This window comes from Podospora pseudoanserina, chromosome 5, assembly GCF_035222485.1.
Source record: "Podospora pseudoanserina strain CBS 124.78 chromosome 5, whole genome shotgun sequence".
Taxonomy (NCBI): domain Eukaryota; kingdom Fungi; phylum Ascomycota; class Sordariomycetes; order Sordariales; family Podosporaceae; genus Podospora; species Podospora pseudoanserina.
This window is the reverse complement of record NC_085924.1, coordinates 4,180,642-4,194,573: the sequence shown is the minus strand read 5'-3', so window position 1 is coordinate 4,194,573 and position 13,932 is coordinate 4,180,642. Positions and strand designations below refer to the sequence as shown.

The window sequence follows — 13,932 nt, the reverse complement described above, 5'->3', positions numbered from 1 at the left end:
CTGGGCGGCCATGATGACGGGTGCACTCAAGCTGCTTTTCAGTCAATTCTGTTGTTAAATAAGTGCCTGTATTCCTGAACGGCCAGTCAATACTCCCCCATCTTCAATAACCCATCACCATTTTGAACACACCACATCATCATCATCATCATCAACATCAACATCATCAACAACAACAACAACAACAACAACAGCAACAGCAACAGCAACGGCAGTGTAGGTTCTTACAAATGGCAGACAAATACGTGCTCCGCGTCACAGCCGGGCCGTCCTACGACCTGTCGACCCACCAGCTCGTCAACGTCAACTCTCCCACCCCAACCACCATCTCGTCCGATTTGATTTCTGCTAGCCTCAACGTCCGTATCCAAAACTACCACCGCTCTGTCCCCCCCACTGCTCCCAGAACCTCTCCTTATTTTGAACAGGAGCCGCACAAGTCCAATAATGACCAGTACTCGATCGCTTTCAAGTTTAAGCTTCACGCTCCGGAGAAGGACGAGTCGCACAGGAACGAGATCGGGGAAGCGGAGGATGATGAAGGGGAGGAGATTGAAGAGGATGATGAAATTGGTGTAAAAGGAGGGGACCTGCAGTTCGGGAATGACTTTGACCATCCTATCCGTGACAGACTCCCGCCTGGGTTCGGGGCCGCGATGAGGATTGTCAAGTGGTGGGTTGATCCCGGGTTGGAGGGGGATCCGTACGCTGACACGCCGTATCTGTATGGAGCTGGGTTGAGTAGCTTTAACGCTGTGCATGTTGGGCCTGGGGTGGAGGATGACCCAAAGAAGGGCGGGATTTGGGTTGGGGAAGGGGGGGATGAAAAATGGAGAATTGAGAGGGGGGTTCCACGGGAGGGCAGGGGGAGGATGAAGTGGGGGTTGAAGGGGGAGAATCTGGAGAGGTGGGTTTGGGAGTATGGGAGGGAGTATGCGGTTGATTTTTATAACCCTTACATTGACTTTGGGGAGTTTGCGTTGAGGTTGCCTGGGTTTGGGTTGGGGATTATGAGGTATTGGGATGGGCAGGGGTTGAGGTATGTCTGTTTTTTTTTTTTTGGGGGAGGGGGGGTTCTTTTTGTCAACTATTACCTATCTTGGCTTTACACTTTTCAACCTCGTTGTGCCCCTTGCACCGTGGGAAAGCAGCAAGTGCTGAAACGACGATTGATAGTAACAAGGTCAAACGCTCACACCAAGCTTAGGTATGTCCTCCGCAACAAAAAGACGAAGCAGGTTTACCTGGTAGTGTTGTTTACACTGCACCTGAAGGGGGATGTCAATGAGGATGGGAGCTTGAAGCCGGCTGCGATTGAGGCGTTGAAGAAGAGGTCGGGGGCTTTGGAGGGGGAACAGGGGGCGCCGTTGGCGGATGATGTTGAGATAAGGGAGGACGGGGAGGACTCGAAGAATGGGAAAGTCAATGAGGATAAGATGGTGGAGGAGGCGAGGAAGAAGTTGGAGGGGGCAAAGGTGGAGGCTGATGAAGATGTTGATTGAGGAGTCTTGATTGAGTTTGAGGGGGCTTGGTTTGTTATGAGTCATGATACCATGTTTGTGATGTCTTTAAACGTTTTTCCTTCCCTTGGTGTTTATTTAATAGAGGAAATGGCTTTTGATTTCAAGTTTGTGAAGCCGAGATCAGTTCATGTTGTCTTGTCAAGCGACAAAAGCAAAAACACTCCTCCCCCTGATCTCCTCCCCCTTCCAAACCAACACCCAAGGCACAACCGATAGTACAACCGCAATAGTCCCCAAGACCGCCCCTGCTTTGGCCTCTCCCAGATTCCTGTACATCAGCCTCGTCACCAGAGGGAAGGCGCCACCAACCAAGTTCCGACACAGGGACTGCGCAGCGAGGGCAGAAGAGGCGTATTTATGATAGACGTCGGCAAAGTAGTTGAACACTGCGAGGTAGATGCTCAAAATGCCCATGGTGCAGAGAAATATCCCTATTGCGGGGAAGATCCAGTGAATTTCTGGCTTGGCGGTGAAGCCAAAGAGGTAGAGGCCGATAGGAAGGAGTGTAGAGGTAAGACAGGAAAAATACAAGCGGGATTCGGGAGAGGAAGAGGGAAAGTAGGTTCGGAGGATGGACCATATCTTGTCTGTTCCATTTGCTGGCGCTGGTGTTTCGTCCGACAGGGAAGATGTAGTCGTGGAAGTAGAGGTCAGCACTTCGCGAGGGTCAACCCATTTGGGATGAGACAGCAGCCGCTGCTGGTAGATGCTCATTGTGGTTCCGACGACGGCGCCTAGGATAATGGCTGTGAAAGCGTGCCCCGATTGCTCGAGAGACCAGCCGTAGACATGCTGGAATACATAAGGGATGGAGCCGAATGTTAGATAGAGGACTCCCCACGCAAAGGCGACCCAGGCGGAGAAGAAGAAAATGACCGGCTCAGTGAAGAGCAGGTAGAAAGGGCGGGAGGATGATATGGCAATCATTTTGCCGATAGAGGCGCGCTCCTCGTCTTCTTTGACCACCCATCTGACGCGCTTAATGGAAGGGCCCCTTTCATGTCTACTGGCTGAGGGCGAGAACGATCTCTTTTCGTCATATCTGTCGTCTGTGCTGTCTTCTGAGCTCGCCATATTCTCGCTCGCCTTCTCCTGTCCCTGTTCGTCCTCAAAGCAGAGCCCATAGTAACCTTCATTTTCCAGCTCTTCGTACCACCTGTTCAGCGCCTTGGCTTTCCGGCTCAGCAGCACGCTTCCCCTGCTTTCCTTGAAGAACACCACAAAAGCCACCATCAACACCCCAGACATGATCACCTGATGCCACCAAGTCCATTTCCACATGTTCGGATATCTCTCAACATCTCCCCATCGCTCGGCCATGACGGCACAAACCATGGGCCCGAGTCCGGTACCGGCAAGGACAGATCCACTGAACAAGGCCATCGGCGTGTTTCGTTCCTCGTTTGCGTACATATCAGCAATAACGCCGCCAACCATGGTGCTGAAAACGCTTGCCCCCACTCCAACCAAGAATCTGGCAACCAGCATGCCTGCGAGCGAAGTCACCACACCGCAGACACCCTGGAACACGACGTAGACGATGCCGGCACACACAAAGACGGGATATCGGCCATTCATCTCTGAAAGAGGGGCGAGCATCATCGGGGCAAACCCAAAGCCGACGCAGAAGGTGGTGATGCCGGCCAGAACAGGCTCAACGCTCGAAGGGACTGGCGAAAGAGAGGCTTGTATGAGTTCGGCGGGCGGAGAGTAGGAGCCTGAGGTGTAGGCTGTCAAGAAGGTTGCTACGCATGACAAGAAAAGGAGCACATTCTTGCGATGTGGTGCCCAAGTTCGAGGATCAGCATAGGGCGTCAGGTCGGGTGGTTGTGGAACCCTGCTTGTTGGGGTGGCAGGGTGAGTATTCTGGTTGAACAGAGGACTGGGGAGTGCTGTCTCGAAGGTCAAGTAAAGAGTGGTAATATTGAGTTCTTTGGCATGTCTGTCGACAGCCGTTGTCGTCGACGGCCCGGGGCTTGCCATGACTGCTGTTGAGCCTAAAAGCTCGAGGAAAGACAAGACGAAAGGTGAAGAGAAGGGGGAAAAGGAGCAAGCGGTCAGCTTCCAAAGCTATTTGGAAGACGGGTCAACCGGGGCAGATACCCCAGCTTCATTGACATAATGAAAATAGAAAGGATACAGAACTTTCAGCTGTACGGGCCGACGGAACTGTCTCATCAATAATCCTGCCTCTGTCAGGATGATGACCAACCTGGGGGGATTCTGTGTCCGTGTTTAAACCCGGAGACGATCGTTCTTGGCTGAGATGGGCTCTCACCCTCCGTCCCCCATATCCACCGGCGGTGCTAGGTAATGTAGGGGGAAGGATGCCCTGGTTGGGGTGTTGCCAAGGCCCGAATGCCCTCGCCCAACTCGGCTGCCGTTCTCCAGACACGGGAATATGTCGAGGCAATAGATGGCGCAGATGGTGGAATATTGCGGGCCAAGACAAACATGTCCGAAAATGGCGTATCCAATGGTTCCCAACTGCATCCTCCTCTCTCGGTAGACATTGGACCTGGAAAGCTTATCAGATGGGCCTACCAACCAACTGGGGGCACCGAGTGGGAAGACTTCCTTCCATGAGGACATGTTGTACAGCAGGGGCTTATGGGGCGTCATGAATCGAGGAATGCAAAACGGCACAAGACCGCAGAAGAAGATAAAGCGATTGGACTGAAGCAGATATCAGAAGATGGAAAATCCTGGGACAATGACGACTCTGGTTTGAGCTGTCGTTGGTGTAAACTTCAGCAACTCCACCACCCACCCCGCGTTGCCGGCCCGCAACTGTCAACCGTAATACCCACAGCTTGTGTAAACCCGGTTATCCCCGGAATGCTTATGCTTCCAGCTGATAGCAGGGGCCACAAGAAGGTCCAAGCTCCTGAGCTCTGTTCCACTGCAGATGACAAACCACATCTCCCCGTGTCCTCCAACCACACTTTCTCACAGTCAGGAAGACCAATAGATACGGCACATCACAGGGGATCTCTTCTCCTTAATTGGTCTCATTGTCCATTGATCCTCGAGACCTTACCCCTGATCTTTCTCGGTCTGCAACCTACTTACGACATCGCTCACCCAGCACCGGGAAGCACGAAGCTGGTATCCGGACCACTCTTATCATCGAGTTCTCGGCAAAGCATCACCGTTGTGGTTCACCACAACAGGATTCTTTTGGGGCAGCTTTCGACACATCACCAGGCACCGTTCTGTTTCGGGGCACAAAGATAAGCTCCAGAAAACCCGTCATATATTTTCCCATATTTACATGCCCAGTCCTCCTCCCAGCCCTCAAACGAGCTTTGCTATCGACAAGAACCACACCTTTTCGACCCCTGACCCAAACATCTTCACACTCCTGCAACCGCTCAGGAAAGGGTGGGAGCGCTGGCGGCCCATGGGTACCAAGCATCAGTGTTGGCGTTGGAAGTGCTGCGCTCCACCGAGCCGGGGGCGGTGCCGCTCTTGAGCAGGAAGTAGTTGATGTACTGGTTGAGCTCCGAGTTCTGTCCGCTGGGGAACTGGCAGTGGTTGTGGCCACCGATGAGCGAGAAGCCCATGTTGTTGGGCACGCCGTAAGCCTTGTAGATTTGGCGACCAGCACGCATGCAGCCGGTGGTGGAGACGGGGCCGAGCCAGTCGATGTTGTTCTCAAACACGGCGAGACCACGGGGCACGATCATGGCCGCGAGGAAGTGGTGATCCTGCGGGATGTTGGTGATGGAGCGGACGTGCGCGTCAAAGTTTTTGGAGAACCAGGGCTGCTCGCCAATGATTTGACTGGCAGTCTGGATGTTGGCGCCAGACGACTTTTGCTGGTCAGAGATGCGCCAGCAGGCCGCACCACCGGCACCGGACTCCTGGGGGATGGTGAGGGCGATGCGCTTGACGAAGGCGCCGGCAACAAAGGCACCCTTGCCGTTGCGGGAGCAGCCGGTCACGCCGAGACGTGTGGTGTCGATACCCGCAGCAGGGGTCTTCTCCAGAGCATCGATCAACCGGTCAATACCCCAAGCCCAAGCGGTAAGGGAACCAGCCGAGTGGCTGCTGCCGAAGAGGTCGTAGAACTGACCGCGGCCGCGAGAACCCATACCGGACTGGGCACCGAAGGCGTCGTTGCCAAAGGTGATGGTGGCAACGTTGCTGGGGATGGGGATGGAGGCGCCACCGACACCGATGATGGCGGGGAAAGGACCGCTGCCGGATGGCTTGCGGATGCCGGCGCTGAAGGTGATGCTCTTGCTGCCGACAGTCACGCGGACCTGGATGTTGTTTCCGCTCATGGTACCGGTGACGCTGTCGGGGGGTGGTGGGTAGACACCGAACTCATACTGCTGCATGATCTTGCTGATCTCCTCCTGGCGGCACTCAAAGTCGGCCTTGGTGGTGATCTTTTGCCCGCTGGCGCTGGTGAACGGATCGGGGAGCTTGGAATTGTTCTGGGTCGGGTAGTTGGCCTGGACGGAGCAGGTCTGACGCTCAAAGATCTCGTTGGCGGGAGCGGCAACGGCAAAGGCCGCGCTGGCCACGAGAAGGGCGGAAGCGAGATGGACCATGATGACGATTCTTGCGAGGAGACGTGCTGTCAAGAGATGAACACAAAGAGTTGGTTACCCCTTCCCATGGCAAGTCGTTTGACGACTTCTGATCCTTATATGGACTCAGCTACTCGCTCGGCCTCCCCTCAAGAGCCCCATCCCGGTTCGGTGGTAGGGGGCAAAAAGGGATGCGGGAGCTGTGCCTGGCGCGGCGTCATCTGCAATATTCTCCGGACGCTTGCTTCCCTGCGGCCTTGCCGGCTGCAATCAATCATGGGTCGAGCTGATATTGAATCTTGGTCAACCCCTACAAGAATAATTCCTCCAATCCGCTTCTCAGATTCCTCAAGCGTGGCGAAGAAGACGGTGCAGCCTTGCTTGTCCTCCCTCCCCCGGGAACGGACGCTGTACCCCACCCAGATCGATGGCGATGGTTGACATTTGGTTGGTTGGCAGGGTGAATTCAATGTGGTTGTCTCCTGTCAACAGGGGTCAAAATGCGTGCGGCGGCGGCAGAAGGCAAAACAAAGACGGCTGTCTGTTGTTACCCTGTCTTGGCACTTTGGATGATGGCGGAGGCTGCACGTGTTCCCAAGCCCGTGTGAATTCTCGACGAGATTGGGGACTGATTGGGGGTAATATGGATATTTGCCGGCGCATCGCAGATCAAACACACACCTTCTCATTGACCCTCGGCCTCTACTTCGACCGCCGATTGGCACCGGCCGACGGGATGCTTCCGAATGCAGCCACGGCTGACCCAGTCCCGATTGTGGGATTGACGAGACGGGCTTGGGGCAGGATTTATCATCTCTTTTATTGTTGTGTTTGTTTCGTTTCCATCTTGTCTTGGCCGAATCGTTGAGGTTTCTAAACTTGTTGGATCTGGAGAACATCGGTCCACTGATCGTCTACCAAGTGGAAGACGACGCTGCGTCGATGGTGGTACCTAATACAGCAATACCGGTCTGCCCCTGACAAGACCTACCAACATCCCAACTCAACCTGAGCGTTCCAGAACGGCTGTCACTAGCTTGGCTCCCCGATCGTCACGGGTACTCAGGCTCCAGTGGGCCATATGTCCGCCAAGCCAGCTTGACAGATCTCGCAGTGACGTTGGGGTTCGCGGCAAAAGTCGATGGTGCCCCACGCCGGAGAATTCGGGGCACCCCATGTACCCCAGACCAATTGATTGAGCTCTCTAAGACTGCCGACATGTTGCAGGGCATGCTGGCAAGGTCCTTCAATGCCACATGAATGCCACACGGCGGCCACACGACTGCCACATGAGTGCCACATGGGATCACTTACTCGCCACCATCGATACGCCTTACCTACCTTGGGCTTGGCGTTTGGTTCTTGAACCTTTCGATCGCATCCTTGTTTTGCGGCCCATTTTATCGAATCAACGAGGCAATCAGCAGAGATCGTGATACCAATTTTGCACTCATGATTATTGCACATTTTGTCAAAATTGCAGGTGCTGGTTGTTGATATTGCCGCCACTTACCCAGAGACCGGGTGGGCAGTGGCGGTCAAATATAGCCGCCATATGTACAACGCCGTGTCTTCGTCACAAGGTCTATTTATCTAGATTATGTGCGGGGAACGTGCCTGAGATCACTCCTGAATCTCTTTAGGGAAGACCAGTCCATCCCTGAGCGCGCAGCTCATCTCGTCCGGGACGACCGAGTTTTCGTCTGATGGCGAACGGGTCGTGAGTTGTTCCATGAGATTTTGGCCATTCCCGATCTGCTGGGAAGCGGATTCTCCAACTGGAGCTGGTTTGCGAAAGTGGAAAATATACAGCCATGTAAATTTGCAGAAGAGGTGAGAGTGGGCTAGTTTTCCACAACGAAAGAGCCTCCTCGGACTTGATATACACCCTCCGTTGCCCAAGCATACCTGCCCACTGTGCCCAGCCTTTTCCTCTCCTACGGACCCCAAAACCTGACTTTGGTGGGAAGTCGTGATGATGGTACCGGTGATCTTGGCGGCATTCTTGGCTGCTGCCCTCCTCCCGGGGCCGGCGTCTGCACACGGGGGACTGTCCAACTACACGGTTGGCGAGACTTGGTATCGAGGGTAGGGACGGATGTGACGGCATTCCTTTTTCTTTCCTTCTGCTCGACCTCTACCACCACCAAGACACCTGCAACCTCCAGCGATGAATCCACTTTTTCCCTGTCTTGCAACTCAAGACACTGACTGAGAAGGCAGATACGACCCCTCGACCCCACCAGAAGAACAGCTCAACAAACCCTGGCTCACCCAGCGCCAATGGATCACCATCGACCCCCTCTTCAGTCCCACCTCCCCCTTCCTAGCATGCAACGACCCCGGCACGCCCCCCCCGTCCTCCATCCCGATCAGCGCGGGCGAGGTCATCACGGCGGTGTACTACTACTGGCTTCACCCCGTCGGCCCCATGACCGCCTGGCTCACCCGCTGCCCGGACGACAACTGCAACGCTGTCAACCTGACCGAAGCGAAATGGTTCAAGATATGGGAGGCAGGCTTATTGGATGGGACACTAGAGCTAGGAACGTGGTATCAGAAGAGTTTTCAGCGATGGGATGGGGAGCCGGGGTTGTGGCCGGTGAGACTGCCAGAGGGTTTGGGCAGTGGGAGGTATATCATTAGACATGAGATTCTCAGTTTGCATGTTGGGTTCAGGCCTCAGTTTTATCCCGAGTGTGCTCACTTGGAGGTGAGGGGGGGGAAGGAAGGGAAGGGGGTGGAGGGGGAGGTGCCGGGCGGGTATCTGAAGGTTTTCCCTGGGGCGTATGATCAAGATGGTGAGTTACCTAGTTGTGAATTGGGAAGGGAAAAAGGGAAAGGGTTGAGCTGACGAGCAGAGGGGGCAGACGAGAGTGTTTTTGTTGACATTTACTCCGAGGAGAATGTCAATACGACGGTGCGTCCAAGTTGGTTGTTGGGATGATGATTTCTTGGCCAGAAAACACTGATTCGTTTTGTGCAGACATATGTTATCCCCGGAGGTCCGATCTGGGAGGGCCTTGGCTTGGACTCGGAGGTTTGAACGGTCGCGGAAGAGTTGTGAACAATGAACCGACAAGGACACTGAACTACACAAACATGCGCTTAACAATCTGGGAAATGGACAAAGAAAAAAGCCAGCTGCAGCCAAGTGTGAAAATTCTGTGTACCAATCTATCGTATATACCATTTCCGCGTCTCGATCCCAAAACCCATCATACCCTCCCTCATAAACGCCATAACCCATATACCTCATAAAAAAAGAACTTCCCCGCCCCCCGCCCCCCTCACCGAAAACTAAACCCCTCCAACCGTCTCAATGCCTCCTCCCTCCTCGTCCTCAACCCCCCATCATCACCTCCTCCCCCCTCTTCCCTCCTTCCCTTCCCCTCCTCGGCTCCCACACCCCCGTAACCAAGCTCGCAAACTTCCCCCCTTCCTGATCAACTCCTCATACCCCCCGTTCAACCACAACCCCCCCCTCAACCATCACCACCTCCCCGCAACCCTCATCATCTCCTTACTATGCGTCACAACCACAACCGCCATCTCCCTGTCCCCCCCCCTCCACCAAATCCTGAACAACCCCCTCACCCCTGCGCCCCCTCCGCATCAAGCGCACTGGTCGGCTCATCCAACACCAACAGCTTTGGCCTCCTCGCCAGCGCCCTCGCAATACACAACCTCTGCGCCTGTCCCCCGCTCACCGTCTGCCCACCCTCCCCAACCAAGGTATCATACCCCAGGGGAAGAGAGATGATAAAATCGTGAATCCCCGCCTCCCGCGCGGCAGTCTCGATATTATTTCCGTCCGTAAGCAAAGGCGACGAGTCAGGTAGACCATACGTGATATTTTCCCTGATCGTATAGGGAAACAAGATGGGAGTTTGGGGTACATAGGAAATAAACTCCCTCAGCGCTGCCGTGTCCAGGGTCGAAGCAGCCCACCCTGCAAACGTCAAGGGTGGGGGAGAGAAAGGGTTTTGATCCAGTGGGCTGGCAGGGAAAAGCGGGATCGAGTTCCGCGGAGAGACGCTTGGTGTGGTGGTGGTTTCCCACATTAGCGTGGGAGGGGAAAGCGTGAGTTTAGGGCCAATATTCGAGAACCGTTTTGATGACGATGGGGTGGGAGAAACATCGGCGGGAGGGGGCCGGTGGTAAGACGGGATGGTGTCGTTTAGTGGTTCATAAAGCCCAAGAAGTAAAGCCGCGATGGTGGATTTTCCACAGCCCGATGAGCCGACGATTGCGGTGCATGTTCCCGGTTGGATCTCGAGGTTGACGCTCCGTAAGACTTCCGTCTTCGGGGAGCCAGGGTAGGCGAAGCGGAGGTTGGTCATCTTCACGGGAAGAGGGGAGTCAACTCTTCGGTCTCCTTTGGCCTCGTGGCTTGAGTTGTGGGGAAGGTTGGCGTAATAGAGGATCTGCGTGGCGGTGGCTTTTGAAGCAGCGATTTGAGGGACGTTGCTCAACGCCATGACCGAGGTGCCTAGGGAGAAGAGAATGAGGTTGATGACCTTGATGACATCCGTAACAGTCGTCGAATTGGTGCTCAGAATCTTTGCCCCATAGTAAAACACCAACGCCGTCAGGAAAAACGCAATCGACTGATAAAAGCCATAAAAGATGCCCACAAACCCAGCCCGCTTATACCCCAAAAGATACGTCGAATGGGCAGACTTGGTGTGCTTGTCAGAAAAGTACCTCTCCAGAGTCAGCGCCCGCACAACCTTGATGTTGGCAAACGTCTCGTTGAAGATGGCGCTCGTCGCAGCAGCAGCCTCATTAGCAATCGACTCCCACTTGTCGCTCATTGCCGCATTCCCCCTCGCAGCCGCAATAGCCACAGGCAAACCAGCCAAAGCCACCAGAGTAAGATCCCACTTGATGATCAACGCCCAAACCAACGACGTCAGAATCATCAACGAAACCGTCAGCACAATCGGCAGAAACATGCCCACCAACTTCCTCATCTCTTCCGCGTTCCGATCCAGGCATTGCGTTATCCTGTTAGGAGAATGATTCGCCTTGTCGAACCAAGACTTGGGCTGGCTGAGGATCCGTCTGATGGCCTCAGCCCTCAGCGCATTCACCCACTTCTGAGCAACCTCCTCCAGGAAAAAGTACCCGAGAAACGTCGCACTGGCATCAACCACCGCAACAATCGCCAGGTATCCCGCCCACGTGCTCCCCGCCGACTCCAGCCCCTCAGGCAGCCAAAACGCCCCAATGAGATTGGCAAAGATAAAGGAGAAAACCGGGTTGCCAGCCGCAATGACCAGACACAAAAGCAACCCAGCTATCAACTGTAACCTCCCCCTCCTATCAAGCGTAGGCCAAACAGTCTTCAAGATGGCCCCAATAGAAGGTAACCGATGACCCTCAATCGTCCGTCCCTTCTTTCTATCCTTCTTGCTCGCCAAGTGTTCCAAAAAGAACTTGTCCAGCGAGTCCAACGACGCCGAGCTCTCCGCCACCGACGGCTTCTCTTCCAGTCTCGCAATCGGAATCCTGCTGCTCTGCATTTCCCGTCCCATTGTCGTGACGATGTGCATGCTTTGCGGCCTTAACGAAACGCGCGAAGTGGGCCTAGCGGCAGTGGACCGTCGACGCTGCTGAGGAGGAGGAGGAGGAGGAGGAGGAGGAGGAGGAGGAGGAGGAGGAGGAGGAGGAGGAGGAGGAGGAGGAGGAGGAGGAGGAGGAGGCTGAATAGGATCAGATGTCCACGACATGCGAGGGAAAAAACCGAGCGAATGCATCCTAGGATTGTCGATCAATGCCCCGCGGAGGAATTTCCCATAGCTGGCCTCCTGGACTGGCTCGTCATCAGACAGCTCGTAGACAATATCAACGTCGCTGTCGGTTGAGGCGGACCCTCTTGAAGAGCAGGCATCATCTGCCGAAGCGAGGAAAGACCCAAAGAGTCCATCTTCTTCGGCGGCAATCTCCTTGCTGGGACCTTGTTGGACAACTCGACCATCGGCCATGACATAGACAAAGTCGTCATCTCCAATATGTCCCACCTCGTGGGTGATGATGATGGTGGTCCTGTCCTTGCGCCAGATGCGGATAGCTTCCATGATCATGGTTCTGCTGATGGGGTCCAAGCCGCTGGTGATTTCGTCGAGGATGAGCACAGGGGGATCACGAAGCTTTGCTCTGGCAAGTGCCAGCCGTTGCTTTTGTCCACCGCTGAGGTTGTGGCCGCCAGAACCGAGTTGCGTGTTGATGCCATCAGGCATGCCTGTGATGGTGGACTGGAGAAGCGCCATGCCGCAGGCATGCTGGATCGCTTCAGGGGGGACCTTGTCCGGCTCGGTGGCACCAAACGCAATGTTCTTGGCGAAGCTATCGTTGAACAGGATGCTTGACTGCTGAATGAGTGTGACATTGCGGCGTAGCCATTCCAGATCAAGTGTCGTAACGTCATGGCCGTCGACAGTAATGCGGCCATCGGTAGGTTCATAGAATCTCAGCAGAAGATTTCCCAGCGTACTCTTCCCGGAACCACTCCTGCCCACAACAAAAGTGAGTTCTCCCTCGGGAAAGTGAAACGTCGATGGCTCGAGCACCGTCTTGGTTGGGTTGGAGGGATAGGCAAAGCTGACATTCGTCATCTTGATGTCGCCTGTGCAGCTTGAAGGCTTCTTCCATCCGTTATTCTTGTCGAGCTCCTCATTTGCCTCCTCACCGGCCACATTCTTGAGCAGCTGCGCAGCCTGCATTCCCTTGGCCAATATCAGCCACTCGGGCCCCAGAGTCTCTATACTCTTGAAAGCACTCAAAGCAGCGTAAAAGGTCGTGAGTGCATTTCCCGGAGTGAGATCACCTCTCCCGACGAGAACAACGGCAAAGTAAAAGCCCACCACGAACAGCATGATCATCCACATCTTGATGTAGCTCATCTGGCCGCAGTTGCAAAGCACCTGCCTAGAGTAGTACTTGGCAGACCGGCGGATGGCTGAGATGAACTGAAAGGCTTCCTGATCGGCTGCATTGTAAACCTTGACGACATCGATGGATGTGGTTGCGGCGGTGGCATGCTTGGCAGCCTCTGCTAATTCTCGTTTCTGCCCTTCGATGGCGGGATCGAGCAAGCGGCCGAGGGCCCAGAGTATCACAGCCGATGGCACGCCAGTAGCGAGCAGCACCAGCGTGAGTTTCCAGGAGAAGGAAAAAGCGACGATGAAGCAGGCCACAAAGACCAGCACATCGCAGACCAAAAAGCCCAATGTTTGGGAGGTGGCCAGCTGAAGCTCTCGGGTCTGCCTGTCGTTTTGTCAGTCTGGCTCCTGCTCAGCACCTCAAATCATGCGACTTACGTCTGAACCTGCACAAGCAATGCCCAAACACCCTCGCCCCTGAGATCATACCACCCCGCCGTCTTGCGCAATAACGATCCAAACATGATCTCTCTTGTTGTCCTGGCCCTCAATTCGCCAGACACCACCCACAGGGCAATGTCAATCGAAGAAAACAGCCATACTCCCAGCCCAAGAAGGACGAAGTAGATGGACCATTGTGAGATCTGGGAAACTAACTCGTTGGGTGTCAGGGTGCCGGCACCCCATTTCGACACAATTTCGAAGATCTTGCCAAGCATGATGGCATAAGCAGTGCGGCCAGCCGCAACGAAGGAAGCAGTGAGAAACGAGAGAAGAATGAGAGGTATGTGTTTCGGTCGGGTGAAGCTGAATAGCGTCGCGAATGTCGATCTTGTGGTCGGGACTGGCCCAGCCTTTTCTCGTTCGCTTGGTGTCTCCTCCATTTTGATGGCGATGTCGTCCCGCTCTGTCGTTCGAGCAGGGTACCCATTGAGGGAAGAGGACTGAGGAATTGACGAGGAAACCATGCCGATGGTGATA

The 13,932-nt window shown here is 54.7% G+C and overlaps 5 protein-coding genes across 5 annotated transcripts; 2 read left to right on the top strand and 3 right to left on the bottom strand.

Moving 5' to 3' along the window:
* Positions 1-230: 230 nt before the first annotated feature.
* Positions 231-1,635, top strand: QC764_511600 (uncharacterized protein; the record flags this gene model as incomplete). The annotated part of the gene is made up of 2 exons (XM_062948379.1): positions 231-1,039; positions 1,208-1,635. 2 exons carry the CDS (start codon positions 231-233, stop codon positions 1,500-1,502), a joined length of 1,104 nt encoding a protein of 367 aa, XP_062799704.1. The 3' UTR covers positions 1,503-1,635.
* A 26-nt stretch (positions 1,636-1,661) lies between these two features.
* QC764_511610 (uncharacterized protein) lies at positions 1,662-3,506 on the bottom strand (the record flags this gene model as incomplete). Its single annotated transcript, XM_062948380.1, has 1 exon — positions 1,662-3,506. The coding sequence occupies one exon, from the start codon at positions 3,504-3,506 to the stop codon at positions 1,662-1,664; it is 1,845 nt and encodes a 614-aa protein (XP_062799703.1).
* Positions 3,507-4,497: 991 nt separating this feature from the next.
* On the top strand, positions 4,498-9,294 carry QC764_511630 (uncharacterized protein). Its single transcript, XM_062948382.1, has 4 exons — positions 4,498-8,152; positions 8,288-8,865; positions 8,935-8,984; positions 9,051-9,294. The coding sequence occupies exons 1-4, from the start codon at positions 8,040-8,042 to the stop codon at positions 9,108-9,110; spliced, it is 801 nt and encodes a 266-aa protein (XP_062799701.1). The 5' UTR covers positions 4,498-8,039; the 3' UTR covers positions 9,111-9,294.
* Positions 4,898-6,085, bottom strand: GE2 (4-O-methyl-glucuronoyl methylesterase; the record flags this gene model as incomplete). The annotated part of the gene is made up of 1 exon (XM_062948381.1): positions 4,898-6,085. The coding sequence occupies one exon, from the start codon at positions 6,083-6,085 to the stop codon at positions 4,898-4,900; it is 1,188 nt and encodes a 395-aa protein (XP_062799702.1).
* A 363-nt stretch (positions 9,295-9,657) lies between the features above and the next one.
* Positions 9,658-13,919, bottom strand: HST6 (ATP-dependent permease; the record flags this gene model as incomplete). Its single annotated transcript, XM_062948383.1, has 3 exons — positions 9,658-11,656; positions 11,795-13,336; positions 13,390-13,919. The coding sequence occupies 3 exons, from the start codon at positions 13,917-13,919 to the stop codon at positions 9,658-9,660; spliced, it is 4,071 nt and encodes a 1,356-aa protein (XP_062799700.1).
* Between the last annotated feature and the right edge of the window lie 13 nt (positions 13,920-13,932).